General features: G+C 41.7%; 1 protein-coding gene across 1 annotated transcript in view; it reads left to right on the top strand.

Annotated features, from left to right (window-relative positions):
• The window catches only part of LOC126295278 (protein RCC2), a 68,414-nt gene that overhangs the window by 31,994 nt on the left and 20,377 nt on the right, over positions 1–16,043 (top strand). Inside the window, exons 6-7 of the mRNA XM_049987707.1 lie at positions 1,127–1,293; positions 7,349–7,529. Coding sequence (XP_049843664.1) covers positions 1,127–1,293; positions 7,349–7,529 — 348 coding nt within the window. The remainder of the gene's footprint in view (positions 1–1,126; positions 1,294–7,348; positions 7,530–16,043) is intronic.

Genomic DNA, 16,043 nt, shown 5'->3' with positions numbered 1-16,043 from the left:
GGTTTCCGTTCTCCCGCACAAAAAATAGAGGTAATGTCCTTATTCGATATTTTACATGCAACATTTGTGCAATTTGCTTTACCTCGTTAATGTTGAAAATCTGATCGTATGTAATTTCTTCTGATGGTATTACCGCCCTTTGACAGTAATAATTTTTATTTCATTGTTATATGATCCAGAGTTCAGCCATAGCCCATTTTCAAGTACAGTAACTTATTTACTTATTTATAGGTCAAAAGATGGTATGAAATACAGCGAAATCTGAACCGTATAACAATAAAATATAAATTGTTGCTGTCAAATGGCTCCAATGCCAGCAAAGAAAATATTTGTGTGTGTGTGGGGGGGGGGGGGGGGGGGGGGGTGGAAGGTGAAAAACCCTGGTAGCGCACGTGATAAATATTCCATCAGGGAACACGTTAGTCAGCAGAATGCTGCAGTGAATCACGCGGCACTGTTTCCCCCAACCCCTACCTGCCCCCCTCCCCCCACCCCTACCTGCCTGCCCTCCCCCTACCTGCCTGCCCTCCCCCTACCTGCCTGCCCTCCCCCTACCTGCCTGCCCTCCCCCTACCTGCCCCCCCTCCCCCTACCTGCCCCCCTCCCCATACCTGCCCCCTTCCCCCTACCTGACCACCTCCCTCTCCCAGCCCCCTCCCGCTGCCTGCCCACCCTCTCTCTCTCTCTCCATGCCCCCCTCCATTCCTCCCAATATGACTGAAGTGTCAAATCGAGCCCATGCAGTTGTCTCTGGGATTTCCTGCATCTGCTGTGTAGTTGTCAGAAATGTAAATAAAGTAATTTATTTTTGGCCTTTTTCCCATATTTCTAACTTTTCACCATCAGATCCGTGCATGTCATTTGGTGACCATAACGGAAATGCTGCAAGGCTAACTAGTTCATACATCAAAGCACTACATGTATTCACACGGCAACCACGAAAAATTGCCACTCGGAGAAGAATACGGGAGCTTTCAGAATGTTTTGTTATTGCAGCAAATTAATGTGAAAATGATCGTAGCAATTTTATTTTGACGTGTTACAATGTGAAAGGTTGTTGAACTCGATATTTCAAAATTTTCTGCCATTTGTCACCTTTTTTTTTTCTTTTTTTTTTCCTTCTTAGGTCACAATACAGATGGGAAGTACTTTGTTACGAGCAACAAGCTGGGTTTCCACTGCGAAACATCTCCAAAACGGATCGTCTTCTATGTCGAGAAGGCGAAGGACGGGCACGTCACACCGGTGGAGGTGTTGGAGATCACAGACTTCAGCTGCGGATCGAATCACACGGTAAGCCGGCTCTGCACAGCAGCGGATTAGCCAGTTGTCACTAACACTCAGGTATTCGGGTCTGATTTGTTTAGAGTTTCTGAATCGGGCATTCTTCGGTGACAGCTTTCGTTCTGTCACCATTTGTCATTATGTTCCTGCTAGAAGGTGGCTGATATGCTCACAGAACTGTGCCTCTTAACTACTTGCCTGTATTCTCAAGACCTAAGGATATACAGTATCTGTGCAAATATAGGTTGCACATAAACGTTTGACACAAGAAAGTAAAATGTAAATCTCAAATGTAGGCCATACAACTAAATGGACACAGATTGCACATACAAGGGCTATCCAGAAAGTAACACACATTTCCGTCTTATCGTGGGAGCCGGCGGTGCTACAGCCACCATCGTGGTGTTGTAATGTTCGTACGCTCGGTACACGTCCAGTGACAGTACCGTGTGGTCTTTCTCTTTGCTTTCTGTGATGTGTTAAAATGTGTGTCGCAATAAAAATTCCCACCACTTGTGAGATGCTTTCTTCGATTAGGGTTTCGTTCCAAAAAGCTGCAAACCAGTTGCAATTCATTGCGATGTTCGTAATGTGTTCGGGAAAGGGGTAATGAGTGAAAGCTGAATGAAGCAGTTGAGTATTGATTTTTGAAAACATCTGTGCCAGTGTTCACGATGAGGATCACAGTGGCAGACATAGCATTGTGAGTAATGAACCTGGTATGAAAATCGACGAAAGAATTCGTGAAAATCGTCGTCTCATGTTTACAGAACTTTTGCAACATATAACAAAGTTTGGTACGTGAAACTGCAGTGGACAAGCTTGGTTACCACAAATTCTGTGCTAGGTGGGTTCCCAAAATCCTAACAGAAGGCCACAAAAAACAGACTGGCTGCAGCACTGACCTTCATAGAGATTACAGGAGAAATGGTAATAAAATTATTGATGGTTTCGTAACTGGGGACGAGACTCAGATGAAGTGTGGCAGTTGTGAAACAAAGTGGTAGTTGATGGAATGGGGAAACACACATTATCCCAAGAAACTGAGGAAGTGCTTACCAATGCTGTTAGGGGGGGGGGGGGGGGTGGTGAAGTCGCTACTGTGTTTTTGTACTCTAAGGGAGTGATTCTGGTTGATTTAATTGAACATGGTGCAACAGCTAACTCTGAGAGGTATTGTCAGACACTGACGAAGTTAAGGTGGGCGATACAAAAGAAGTGTCAGGGAAAACTTAGCGCAAAAGTTTCGTTCTTTCGTGATGACGTGTGTCCGTACACAGTCAATTGTATCAGAGAGCTCCTACAGGATTTTGGATGAGAGGCGTTAGATCGTCCAACATGCAGCTCGGATTTGGTGCTAAATGATTACCGCCTCTTCCTAGTAATGAAGACGTGGCTCGCTACACGACAGTTTGGTACCGATGTCAAACTTCGTGCTGGTATAAACTGGTGGTTAGCGATCCCAGGCGGCAGATTTCTACAGAGACGATATCATACTGCACCACAGAATTTTCTATAAGTGCCACAGTTTGAATAGTGGATGTATAGAAAAATATCATAAGAGTATGCCTTTAAGTGTATGTAGTAAAATTTGGTTTTTCCATGTTGTTAATTTTATTTTTCAAAACGTGTTAGTTCCTGGATAACCCTCATAGTAGATTTCAAGTGCAAAGGTGCTTAATTTTGTAGTTCAAAACAGGAAATGTGAATATGTTGCTACAACTGAAATGGTTCAAATTGTAGGCTACAAAAAACACGTGAAATAAAAATTTCTCCAGCAGAATGTAAAGTTTCATACAGATGGGTCTGGGTGATTTTTGCAATGAAATGTCTCTCTTTACGGAACTACAGTTGCACGAAATCTGTGCAAGCATGCAAAACCAGTTTGATATCTTTCCAGCGGTGCATAATTCATCTTCGATGCAGTTTTTTTATTATTATTTAAAATTGTATTTTACATTTTATTCAGAATGCAGACTAAACACTGATCTATTTTGTTATGCCAAACAGCACTGCAGTAAATAAAATGAAATGATTGTGTGGCATTGATGGCCGGGAGGGCCCATCTGGGGAAGTTCAGCCGCCGGGTACAAGTCTTACTTCAGGTGACGTCACATTGGGTGACTTGCACGTTGGTGATAATGAATTGATGATGAGGACACCACAACTCCCAGTCCACGAGTGGAGAAAATACAGAACCCGGCCAGGAATAGAACCCGGGTGCGCTGCATTGTAGGCAAACAGCTAAATAAGCAGGAAAACACAATGTGCTAACATGTAGATGTGGTGCTTAAAAGCAGTGATGTGATGGTTTCTATTTTCAACAGCAGCTACTGTATTTGTAAACAAAGTGTAAGTTTTTCTGCTATTTTTTTTCTTAAGTCTTTTCTGGCTTACAAAAGTAACTGCAGAACTTCAAGTGGTATTAATTTCAATTCACAAGATATGTGCAAATATCATTTTGAAATTGAATATTTATGGTCTGAGGAGAAAAATCTTGATTATAGGCTGCACTGTGATGTTTTGAGCCAAAATTCAAGCAACAATGTCTGGCCTATATTTGCATAAAACAGTATAGTACAGAAACCTTGTGTATGTTTCAGTAAAACTGCCTGTGTAAAGTTTACAGACATTTAAATTCTGCTGTAAGCAATGATTGAGCATTTTTGGACAGTATTTTAACACAATATTTTCAACACTGTAGGATAATTTTATTTCCAAACAAAGATAAAACTTAATCAAAAAACCTTATCACCGATACAGAAAAGGTGAAAGTGAGCTTAGGAAAAAGATGTTTGGCGAGTGCAGTCATGAAGCAGTTCGTTTCTGTGGGCTCGTTCTGCACAAGATAGTGTTGAGCTTAAGCGACTGTCAGCTGTCGATGGAAGTCGAAGGACTGACGAGCAGAAACTTAACAGAGCCACCAGATCGGTAAAACCTGAGTGGATCTGTTCGGTGTGTTGTTTTGTAGAAGTGCTCTACCCGTAGGAGATGCGAAGGGTCTCGGGCTAAAGTCTCGGCAGATGGTTTGATCTGACAAGTGAACTGTGGAACACCGATTCACGAGATATTAACAGTAGTTACATACTGGTGGCACAAACTTGGCACTAGTGTTATTATGTAACAGGAGGATAGGGGTCATTCACTGTTAATAGGATGTTTGGCTACCAAGTGCAGTGCAGAATTTCATGTACTGTACATCCCCAAATTGTCAAGTTAGACTCGTAGTAAAGAGCAGAGTGGAACAACGAGACCATATGCATACACGGTCAGCTGCCCAACGTTTAGCTTTGTGAGTGCATCAAAGACTTGTCCGATAAAAAGCCATGTGCATTGCAATGAATCGCTTTACTTTTCGTGACTGTGTACTGTTGTAACATACTTCCTGTATATATTTTTAGTTATATATCTGTATTCAAGTATGAGCTCTCCTGATTTACATCTTCCAGTTGGGAATATTACTAGCTTCCAAGTATTTTGTCAGTTTTAACGATTACGTAAGATAAGGCTCTCATTCTTTTTTGCTAACTCATTAACCAGCAACGTAATTTATACTTATTACCTAAGATATCATTCAGCCTGTTAAATTACCCCTTTTTTACCATTTTTTTTCTATTTTTACTTATTTCTCTTTGACACTGCTCTATCACTTCCACTTTCTATTCAATAACATTTACAATATTTGAAACTTTATTAGTGTTTTATATGTATACAGATATTTCTATAAGTGCAGATAATAAAATCCTCTATATACTCTTTTGATTTGGTGAATCTTGTAACATGATAAAAATAAATTACTTCACTCTTTTACATATTTATGCATCTCGGAAACAAGTTGGGAATCTGACAGTAAATTCCTCATACAGTGTCATCCCGTCATTTCATAAATAAAATATTTATTTTCAATTTTTTCACAGTTAATGTCACAAGTATAAAGGAAATTGTCATATTACACGTTTATTCAAATAACAGACCACCTTTCGAGGTAAGACTCAAATGGCAATGAAACATTACACAAGGTACATTTGGACATCCTTTTCCTTTTTACAGTTTTATTAGTAATGGCTGCTAGAAGTTAGAACAAAACAGCAGTATAGCTCCATCAGCTAAAGGTGTGCCAATACTCTGCTCCTGACACTGTGCACGCAGCAGTTTTGCTCCGATCCCCGCTCATTCGACTTGAAATATAAAAATTTGGACTCTTTTTCACAAAGTTGTAATGTGTAAAAGCTCTGCAATTGTATTTTAAAAAAATCTACCTTAATGTGACTCGAGCAGTAAAGACAGCTGTGCGGTCAAAAATTCAGTCACACTACAGTGTCTGCGCTGTCGTTACGGTGTTCATTTCACACAGTTGCCAGATTTTGGAATGTGTTAACTGCTAGGGTCAGTCACAAAACTGGCGTCTCCGATGGCGAACTCCTCCCGTGTGGGGGCCCTTGTAGTCATGCGCCCTAAGGTCACAAAATTTTTCTGTTCATCCTTCGGGTTTTGCTAACACACGGCATCCTTCGGGCTATGTTTTTGGAAATGGCTTTGGGACAGCCTTTCACTGACTAGATGCAGATACCTGTGTGAATCCCACGACCCTCACAGCTGGTACAGTTTGCTCACTTACGGAGCCTGGCAATCACCTGCATTTCACCGTGGGGAGCTCAGGGATAACCACCGAATAGGTGACTGTTTAGCAGCATAGTTTCTATCGATCAGATGTGACATTGCTCACTAACCGGCAGCTGAGTGACCCTTGCACCATCCCCGGGTTACCCTTATCCATGCCACTGCCTCAGAGCATCTGAAACACAAATGATGCTGCACTACTTGTAAGCATTTTGCCTGTTAGTGCCACTGATTATGATAGTACAAACTGTCATTCTTGCAAATTTTGAGATAAATTGTACATTTTTTACCAGCTGTTGTATGACCACATAATTTCTTTTCATTAGTCAAACCCTAATTGTGCGCTAATTGTATTTTAAAAAATATCTACATTTTGTTTCTCGGGCATAGTGCCTCCAAGACTGCAGGATTGCACTGCTTTTTTTTCTGTATTATATTGGAAAAAGGAAAAACTCGTTCCTATAAAACTTCATAGGATGATCAAATTCAAAGGTCTTCCTTTTGTAGAACTAATGTGCAACAGTAGTTGAGAAACACACAGAGCAGCGCAGGGCAACTGTAGAATGGGAGAAAGAGAGAGGTCACTTGTCAAAACAGTTTAGATTTGATGACACGCGAGTACTGGCATGTACGAGCAGATACTGAAAAAGGCTGTACAGAGATGCCGGGAAAATTACTAAACACTGTAATAATTTTAATCGAAAGGAGGAGGGTATGAAACTAAATGGTATCCGAATTCCAATGCCGAAGATGACACGTACATAGCAGTGGAAGACAGTAACTGACAATGGCGAACTGTGCTAAAGTTTTCAAAATGTGCACGCAGAAATTGACTATTACTTCAACTGCTGAGTGTAAAGGTGTGTATCGGTATTACAGTGATGCCATCTTCAAGCCCCACTCGTCATAGTCGTAAAATCACTATACACGGAAGGAGCCATATAACTGGATCCGTTATATGGCTCCTTCCGCGTATAGCGATTTTACGACTATGACGAGTAGGGCCTGAAGATGGCATCACTGTAATGCCAAAACTGGTAGCACATAGAAGTTCATAAAATAAAAAAAATTTCTACAATACATATAGCTGTTGGTAAATTATTGCATCAAGAACTCCCTCAAAGACGTTCTCCACAGGCAGAGAGAAAGCAGTGTGTTTGGTAAGAAATTCATCTGATCATGGCATGTGACATTCCTGGGCATGAATGTTCACATTTTACAAATATAGAATTTAATTAGAATTATTATATTCGAAGACGCTCAAACTGACAAGCTCACTGTTATTAGATTACTACGTTATGTTTTTTCGAGAAGTGTGCAGTCCTGCAGAATTGGTACCTGGGTGTTTGCCTGTAAATTGTATATGTACGAAGAAAATCCGAGAGGGCCAGCCTGCGAGGGTCCTCCAGGGTAATAAATTGTCTTTATTTTGCGACGTACGCAGGTGGCGGTGGACAGCAAGAAGCGTGCCTTCTCGTGGGGCTGGGGCGGGCTGGGTCGCCTGGGACACGCCGAGCAGAAGGACGAGCTGGTCCCGCGACTCATCAAGTTCTTCGACTCGCAGTCGCGGGGTGTGCGTTCCGTCCACTGCGGCTCGTCCTACAGCCTCGCTGTCAACGAACTGGGTGAGTACTTCTCACGAGGTCTAGCTCGCCGCGCGTAGTGCGGCGTTTCCGACACGGTCGCACAGTGTGTCCTCGACAGAGTTTACGGCCTCCTCCTCCTGTCTGCTTTGGTACATCGCAGAGTATGTGGCAAATAGTACGTTGTGCGCCACGGTGTTCCGTCTCCTTCCCGTTCTGTTTGCAGGTCACATAATACAACAGAAGACTGTCCACAGCTCAGTACTCGACTCTGTTCCTCTGACTTATCGCCACGAGACGTGTGTGGGCTCACCTTAAATGGGAAGAGCTTTTATTTTTCCAACTCTTCCCTGTAATGTAGAATTACTACTTTAGTTGCCTGGATTGGTGTGACACAACTGCACTTTTTTGTTGCTGCCAGAAATGAATTGCCACGATACTCCACTTTACCGGTAGGCTACACCAATTTATTTTGATTCCTCTGGCAGTATGCTGTGGTTCTGTGGTGCTGGGATTTCAGCATCAACTGGGACCTCAGATATTAACCAGCAGGCACATAAAAAAATTATTTACGTAACTACGATTTTTCTTTTGATGATTAAAACTTGGTGACCATCCCTTGGTATTGTGCAAGAGACATATTATTGTGTGAGCAGGCTGTGTGGATGTCGCATAAATGCCCACATCTGCACAGTGGAGAGTGAGGAGGCAGCTACTTTAAGGTAACAAATGATGTGGCTAATTAGCAAGTCACAGAGTTCGTATCCAGATCCCTTTCCGCCCGTCTAGATTAAGGTTTTCCCTGAGTTCCCTAAATCATTTGAGGCGAATGCTGGGATTATTCCTTTGAAAAAGCACAGCCAATTTCCTTTTCAAATCTGTGCTTCTGTTCCATTTTTAGTGACTCTGTTATCAGCAGGATGCTAAACAACACTCTTTCTTTCATTTATGTAAGCTCTGCCTACATACTATTCAACACGAAGTTATCATCGGTGTCTTACTCCTTAAAGATGCGTTTACATAGCCCATATTTTCCAGTAGTGAGTGGCTGCAATAGTGTTGCCCTTAACATTGTTCCAATTTGTAGGAATAATGGCAGTATTGTGGTACGGCCAGGAAATATTACTGGCACGGAAGGCTGTTGCTGTTAATTGCTAACCTTTTATTGTGGCACTGCTGGTGTTGTCATGTGTCTGTCTTTAGATGAGGGCCGATGAGACAACCGTGAATTCCATAAATGCGTTGTGTACATCTTGTATGACAAAATGGAAAACCCCATCTCTAATGTTACTCCTGCCAGAAATGACTGTGCTCATTTAATAAAAGTGGAGGAAATGTGGTATGTCTCGACCGAAATGTACTCGAGATCTCGTGTGTAATTTCGACAATGGGTAAAACTGAGAAAATTGAACTGTTCCTAGAATTAATGAAATATTGCGCCCAACAAATAAGCGAGTACTTAATGCAACTGTGGAAATACAGGATGGAATGTAACAGTACTCCGAAAAGGAAATTTGCGACTCACCAAACGGCAGAGATGCCGAGTTGCAGATAGGCACAACTAAAAGACCGTCACATATTTAGCTTTCGGCCAGCGAGGCCTTTGCCAAATTAAATGACAGACTCACGTGTCCGTACTCGGGCAACTGACGCTATAGTCTTTTTGTCGTGCCTATCTGTGACTCTAGCCCTTAATGGCTCAGAGTACCGTAGCGTGACTAATACTTTTATGTAAACAATTGCAATGTAACGTGCAACTGTCAGATTCAAAGTTTTCACTCGGTCTAATAAGAGAAAGCACAGCTGCAGTTTTCTGCTTGGCTGTAGCCAACTGGCATAATGGCAGACACTGTTCGAGGTGCACATTTTATCAGCATAGTGCAATAAACAGCACAAATTTGTGACGTATAATTAAAAAAATTGTGCAATATGTAGGAGTAAAACAAACACAGCAAATACGTGTCTATAAGCAGTAAAATCAGAAAAACAGAGACTAGAAAATGTGAATTTAATGCTCATAATAACTGCTGCCATAATTGTTCTCTTGATACTGACTGCCCATTTGAAGATGCAGCAGGAACTTGCAGTGTGTGCAGTATCCTCTGAAGTCGGCAGTGTAGGCCAGACGTGCTTCTCCAGCCAGCAAGCGTGGTGTTTTCCTATATCACACTACTTGTTAACAATTCTAGTCACAGTTCATCTTGTAATCTCGTATCAGATGATGGCTAGAAGCACTTCGTATAACACAATCTGTGATGTATGTCAGAAACAGTTCATTTGTTAGACGTCTTGCTTCACAGGCCGGATGTTATAGCCTTCAGATTATCATTGTATGGTATGTCAGACCACAGCAAGATGGGGCACTCAGCTACGTGGTTATTAGTGCCCGTACAGAGTCCCAATTTTTACACAGTCCAACCTAGCCACTGTCACAAATGGTGATGATGGTGGTGGTGATGATGATGATGATGACACAAACACCCAGTCCCCGGTCAGAGAAAATACCCAACCTAGCCGGAAATCGAACCCGGGACCCCGTGATCCAGAGGCAGTAACTCTAGCCACTGGACCACAAGCTGCAGATCCCACAGCAAGAAGTTAATTTTGTTACCACAGAGTCTCAGTCTGCACAATTCGAAGAAAGCTTTCGACTTGACTCTTCACAGTCGTGATAGGTAGTTTTCAAATTGTTAGTTTGCGATGCAATACGTTATAAGGCAGACACTACAATCTGTATATTCGTAAAGCGGCAAAAACCGTCCGACCGGCAAACGGCCTACTGCGCTGTTCACACATCATATCTATCAAGTTCGTGCTATAAAATGACATTCCACAAGGTGAGAGAATCTTATTTTACCTGTATATTAGACTTCCAGTCTGTAATACACTTGAAGACAATTCTTCTTGTACCCACTGGCAATTCTTCTTGTACCCACTGGATGCCATTCACACAACTGTGCAGATCTGCTGTCTACACATCCTGTTCTCAAGTTTAAATTTCAGGATCTGTCCACGATGTGAAGCACTTTATACGCCTAGTGTTTAACTTAATTGTCTGCGGTAGGTACTGGAACTGTACACGACACTGGTGAAACAGTCTCAAAACGGTGGCCACGAATGTAACTCTCACATGTTATGCTGAACTTCTCTTCTAAACATTACACAGAATCCACTGTTCAAACTCTGTGCAAAATTACTATTTCATATTATTATGTTAGTGGAAAACTATTTAATCCACATGTCAATAAATGTGCAAATAAATATCAGAAAAAATGGAAAACAAAAATTTCATAAATAGCAACTACATGATATGATATGTACAAGGCGATTCAAAAATAATGTACCATTGACAAGCCTTCGGAGATGGTAGTATGGACCAAAACAAGAAAAAGTTGTCTTTAAACATGGACTCTAAACTGCATACTATAAGAGCAATGACCACATCTTCATCCTAGATACTGTGAAACAAATCTGTTAGCAGGAGAGCTTCTGTAAAGTTTGGTAGGTAGGAGACGAAGTACTGGCAGATGTAAAGCTGTTGTTGTTGTTGTTGTTGTTGTTGTGGTCTTCAGTCCTGAGACTGGTTTGATGCAGCTCTCCGTGCTACTCTATCCAGTACAAGCTTCATCATCTCCCAGTACCTACAGCAGCCTACATCCTTCTGAATCTGCTTAGTGTATTCATCTCTTGGTCTCCCTCTACGATTTTTACCCTCCACGCTGCCCTCCAATACTAAATTGGTGATTCCGTGATGCCTCAGAACATTTCCTACCAACCGGTCTCTTCTTCTCGTCAAGTTGTGCCACAAACTCCTCTTCTCCCAAATTCTATTCAATACCTCCTCATTAGTTATGTGATCTACCCATCTAATCTTCAGCATTCTTCTGTAGCACCACATTTCGAAAGCTTCTATTCTCTTCTTGTCCAAACTATTTATCGTCCACATTTCACTTCCATACGTGGCTACACTCCATACAAATACTTTCAGAAACGACTTCCTGACACTTAAATCTATACTCGATGTTAACAAATTTCTCTTCTTCAGAAACGCTTTCCTTGCCATTGCCAGTGTACATTTTATATCCCCTCTACTTCGACCATCCTCAGTTATTTTGCTCCCTAAATAGTAAAACCCATTTACTACTTTTAAGTGCCTCATTTCCTAACCTAATTCCCTCAGCCTCACCCGACTTAATTCAACCACATTCCGTTATCCTCGTTTTGCTGTTGTTGATGTTCATCTTATATACCCCTCTCAAGACACTGTCCATTCCATTCAACTGCTCTTCCAAGTCCTTTGCTGTCTCTGACAGAATTACAATGTCATCAGCAAACCTCAAAGTTTTTATTTCTTCACCATGGATTTTAATACCTACTCCGAATTTTTCTTTTGTTTCCTTTATTGCTTGTTCAATATACAGATTGAATAACATCGGTGAGAGGCTACAACCCTGTCTCACTCCCTTCCCAACCACTGCTTCCCTTTCATGCCCTTTGACTCTTATAACTGCCATCTGGTTTCTGTACAAATTGTAAGTAGCCTTTCGCTCCCTGTATTTTACCCCTGCCACCTTCAGAATTTGAAAGAGAGTATTCCAGTCAACATTGTCAAAAGCTTTCTCTATGTCTACAAATGCTAGAAATGTAGGTTTGCCTTTCCTTAATCTTTCTTCTAAGGTAGGGTCAGGAGTGCCTCACCCGTTCAACATTTCTACGGAATCCAAACTGATCTTTGCCAAGGTCGGCTTCTACTAGTTTTTCCATTCATCTGTAAAGAATTCGTGTTAGTATTTTGTAGCTGTGACTTATTGAACTGATAGTTCAGTAATTTTCACATCTATCAACACCTGCTTTTTTTGGGATTGTAATAATTATATTCTTCTTGAAGTCTGAGGGTATTTCGCCTGTCTCATACATTTTGGTCACCAGATGGTAGAGTTTTGTCAGGACTGTCTCTCCCAAGGCCATCAGTAGTTTTAATGGAATGTTGTCTACTCCCAGGGCAGTGCAGAGTGAAAATCTCATTCTGGAAATCTGTTTTACTGTATACTCTTTGCGTTCCATATTTTGACAGGTGGTAGTGTGGATCAAAGCAAGGGGAGTTTTGGTTCAGGTTGTTTGTCCTATGGGATGTGACTTTCGAATCGCCCTGTGTTGGACAATGTTACAAAACCTATGCAGAGGGTGAGGCAAAAGTGTAGATCCACCCCTCGAAAAGTCGAACAGCATAAGGAGTCATGATGGCGTCTGGTATGGTATGCCTCTAGGAAGGGGCGCAACTTATAGGAGCTATGATGATAGAGGCAGCCTCTTGTAATCTGCCGTCTTGGATTTGGGTTACGTGTTTTGAATGGGAATGGATCATGTGGCACATCATTTTAAACTGACTTTTTCAGGAATAGATGTGTGTAATATGTTTTAAAATATCTTTATTTGTGTAGGAGTTATGACCTGTTAATGTTTAGGACACTTGTCAGTCGGCATGACAGCACATGTGTAACATGACCTCCATTGTGCTGGATATGCAGTCAGTCTCTCTCTCTCTCTCTCTCTCTCTCTCTCTCTCTCTGTGTCTGTTTTTTCTGCACGTCACAGTCTCTGTTGGTCAACAGAGGCACACTCCTCCTCAGTATGCTGGCAATGATGGGCTACAGTGTTGATTTTTACCTCGTACACAACTGGTTTCAAATGTCCTCCAGATAAAAGTCAAGAGGTGTAAGATCAGGGGATTGTGGTGGCCATTTGATAGGACTCCTCCTACCTATCCAGTGACCTCCAAACTGTTCATCCAGGAACTGTCTGACTTCAGTAGTGTGGTGGAAGCAGGTTGGTATATATTAAACAATATATTGGTGTATGTTAAACAGTGTTTTAAACACATAATTAGAGTGTGTGTTTAGATACCTCACCCCCATTCAAGGTTCCACCAATAAACACCGGACCTGTGATTCTTGTTTCCCATCCCACACAAGTCCATCACTTTTTCACCACCAGTGCCTTTAGGGATCCACCTGCGAGGGGTTTGGATCTGACCAGTAACGATGATTCTGTTTATTTACTTCCTCTTACACACAGAAATTAGCTTTGTTACTGAACATCTGTCATATGGAGTTTGGACTGCTGTTACACTGTTCCAGAGCCCATTCTGCACAGCACCTGCCAATCAGCATCATCCTTTGAGAGATGATGTTGTAACTGTAACTTGTGCAGATGCCATTGGTGTTTGTGCAACACATGCAGGATTGAACACTGGCTGACATTTGATATTGCAGATAATCGGCGCACATCCTGTGATGTGGTTTTCCACAGACGATGCCACAATTGCTGTTATATGAAGTCTACTGTGTGGCTTGTCCAAGTGAGAACCTGTTGCACGAAATTTGTCCAGTAACGTGGATACTGTCGTGTGTGAAATGTTATTTCTGTCAGGATGCTGGGCATTGAAGTTAGCAGCAATCTCCCAGGTACTTCGTCCACCACTCATCAACACAATTTCAGTGAGATTGTGCTATGTAATTGCCATTGTGGATCACCTGCCATGGGGAAGCCAGTGGGCATCCTACATTCTAGTGAGATCATTTCTTGGGGATGCGGAATCTGTAGTAGAAATAAGTTGAAAGAGGAGTAGAAGTGTAAGATCTGTGCTCTTCAGGTGCAGTTAGAATATGCAAAGGAAAAACTAGGTAGGTTGGTGAGGGTGAAGGGTACTGGGGAATGGGAACTGGCAGTTCGCAAGAAGGCAGCTAGGAGGAGGAGGTATTCAGACTGTTGTACTATGTGTTTATGCAATAGATTTGACCAACTGTCAGAGTTGAGTGAAGAGGAGCCGCTTGTAGGTGTAGGAAACGTACAGCAGTACTCGGCAGTTAGGAGGTCTAAGCCAGTTGCGAAGTCTAACAGAGAGGAGGAGGTTCTGCTGCTAGATAGTTCACACGGTAGAGGTATGTGCCATCAGTTGCAGGAAGTGTTGGGGGAATGAGTACAATGTCACCATCATTGTAAATCCTAGTGTAGGTTGGCTCAGGTGACAGCACAGGGGAGTTATGTAGGAATTTTATGAAAGAGGGTCAGGCAGTGATAGTGGGTGGAGCAGTGAATAGTCTTGATAGGGACAGGGAATATGATGTAGGTGGTGACCTGGGAAAGATAGCTACTCAAACTGGTGGCACTAATGTACGTTTCGTGCAACTGTTTCAGCGTCATGATCGACCTCACCTTAATGCGTCTATTAGGCCAGTTAGCGTGGGGCTGGGGAGGGCGCTGATGGCAGAGGGCATGGGTCACAATGCAGTGGTGCCAGTTGAGTCTATCAGTAGATTGGGTTTCACTAGGCATGGCCTGCTCCTCAGTAGGTATGAGAACAAGTGGTGGTAGAATCATTCGTGGAAAAATTCCTGTAGTAGTTGGTGTTAGAGCTGCACCTTTTTTTAGATTGAAGTCAGCTAATAGGTATACCTGCTTAAAGGAAGTCCCTCTAAGGGCTCACCTCCAGAGGACATCATGTTTCCAAGTAGAGAAATCTGTGATACAGACAAGGGGAAGATTGTGTCAATAATTAAATCATTGAAGACGAAGGACTCTCATGGATATGATGGAGTGCCTATCAGATTATTAAAATACTGTGTTGCACATGTTAGCCCTGTACTTAGCCATATTTGTAATTTTTTCTTCAGCAATCGTCAGTTTCCTGAACAATTAAAGTACTCAGTAGTAAAGCCGCTTTGTAAAAAGAGAGGAAGGGATAATGTAGACAATTTTAGACCTATTTCTATGCCACCATTGTTTGCTAAAATTATTGAAACTGTGTGTATGTAAGGATAGTAGATCATTTTGTGTCACATAGTTCACTATCAAATGTACAGTTCAGCTTTAGAAGTCAGTTTAACAACTGAAAATGCTATATTCTCTTTTCTCTTTGAGGTACTGGATGGGTTAAACAAAAGGTTTCGAACACTAGGCATAATTTTTTTTATTTAGCTAAGGTGTTTGATTGTGTTGATCACAATATATTGCTCCAGGAGAATGCAAAGGGTAGCTCACAATTGGTTCACCTCTTACTTAAATAATGTACCCTCTAGTATTATGGGTGACTCTAAAACATTTCTGTCTGCTTGGTAGTAAAGGATGTTGTGGGCAACATTGGCTCAGTTACAAATAGTGCAGTTCATGGCTTATAGAAAATAAACTAACACCAGATCACAGTAAGACTCAGTTTTTACAATTTCTAACACTCAATTCAACAAAATCCGGTATTTTAATTTAATAGAATGGGCATATGAGTAGTGAACCTGAACAATTCAAATTTCTAGGTGTTCAGATAGATAGTAAACTGTCATGGGGAAAGTCCACATTCAGGATCTTGTTCAGAGACTTAATGCTGCCTTTTTTTACTACTGGAATAGTATCTGAAGTAAGTGATAGTTCGACATGAAAATTAGTCTACTTTGCTTATTTCATATGGTATTATATTTTGGGCTAACACCGTTTTAAAAGGATATTTTTGGCTCAAAAGCAGGCGGTTTGGGAAATAAGTGGTGTAAGTTCGTGCACCCCCTG

Source organism: Schistocerca gregaria, chromosome 11 (assembly GCF_023897955.1).
Source record: "Schistocerca gregaria isolate iqSchGreg1 chromosome 11, iqSchGreg1.2, whole genome shotgun sequence".
Classification (NCBI taxonomy): domain Eukaryota; kingdom Metazoa; phylum Arthropoda; class Insecta; order Orthoptera; family Acrididae; genus Schistocerca; species Schistocerca gregaria.
The sequence above is the reverse complement of the archived record's forward strand: the minus strand, read 5'-3'. Positions and strand labels throughout refer to the sequence as shown.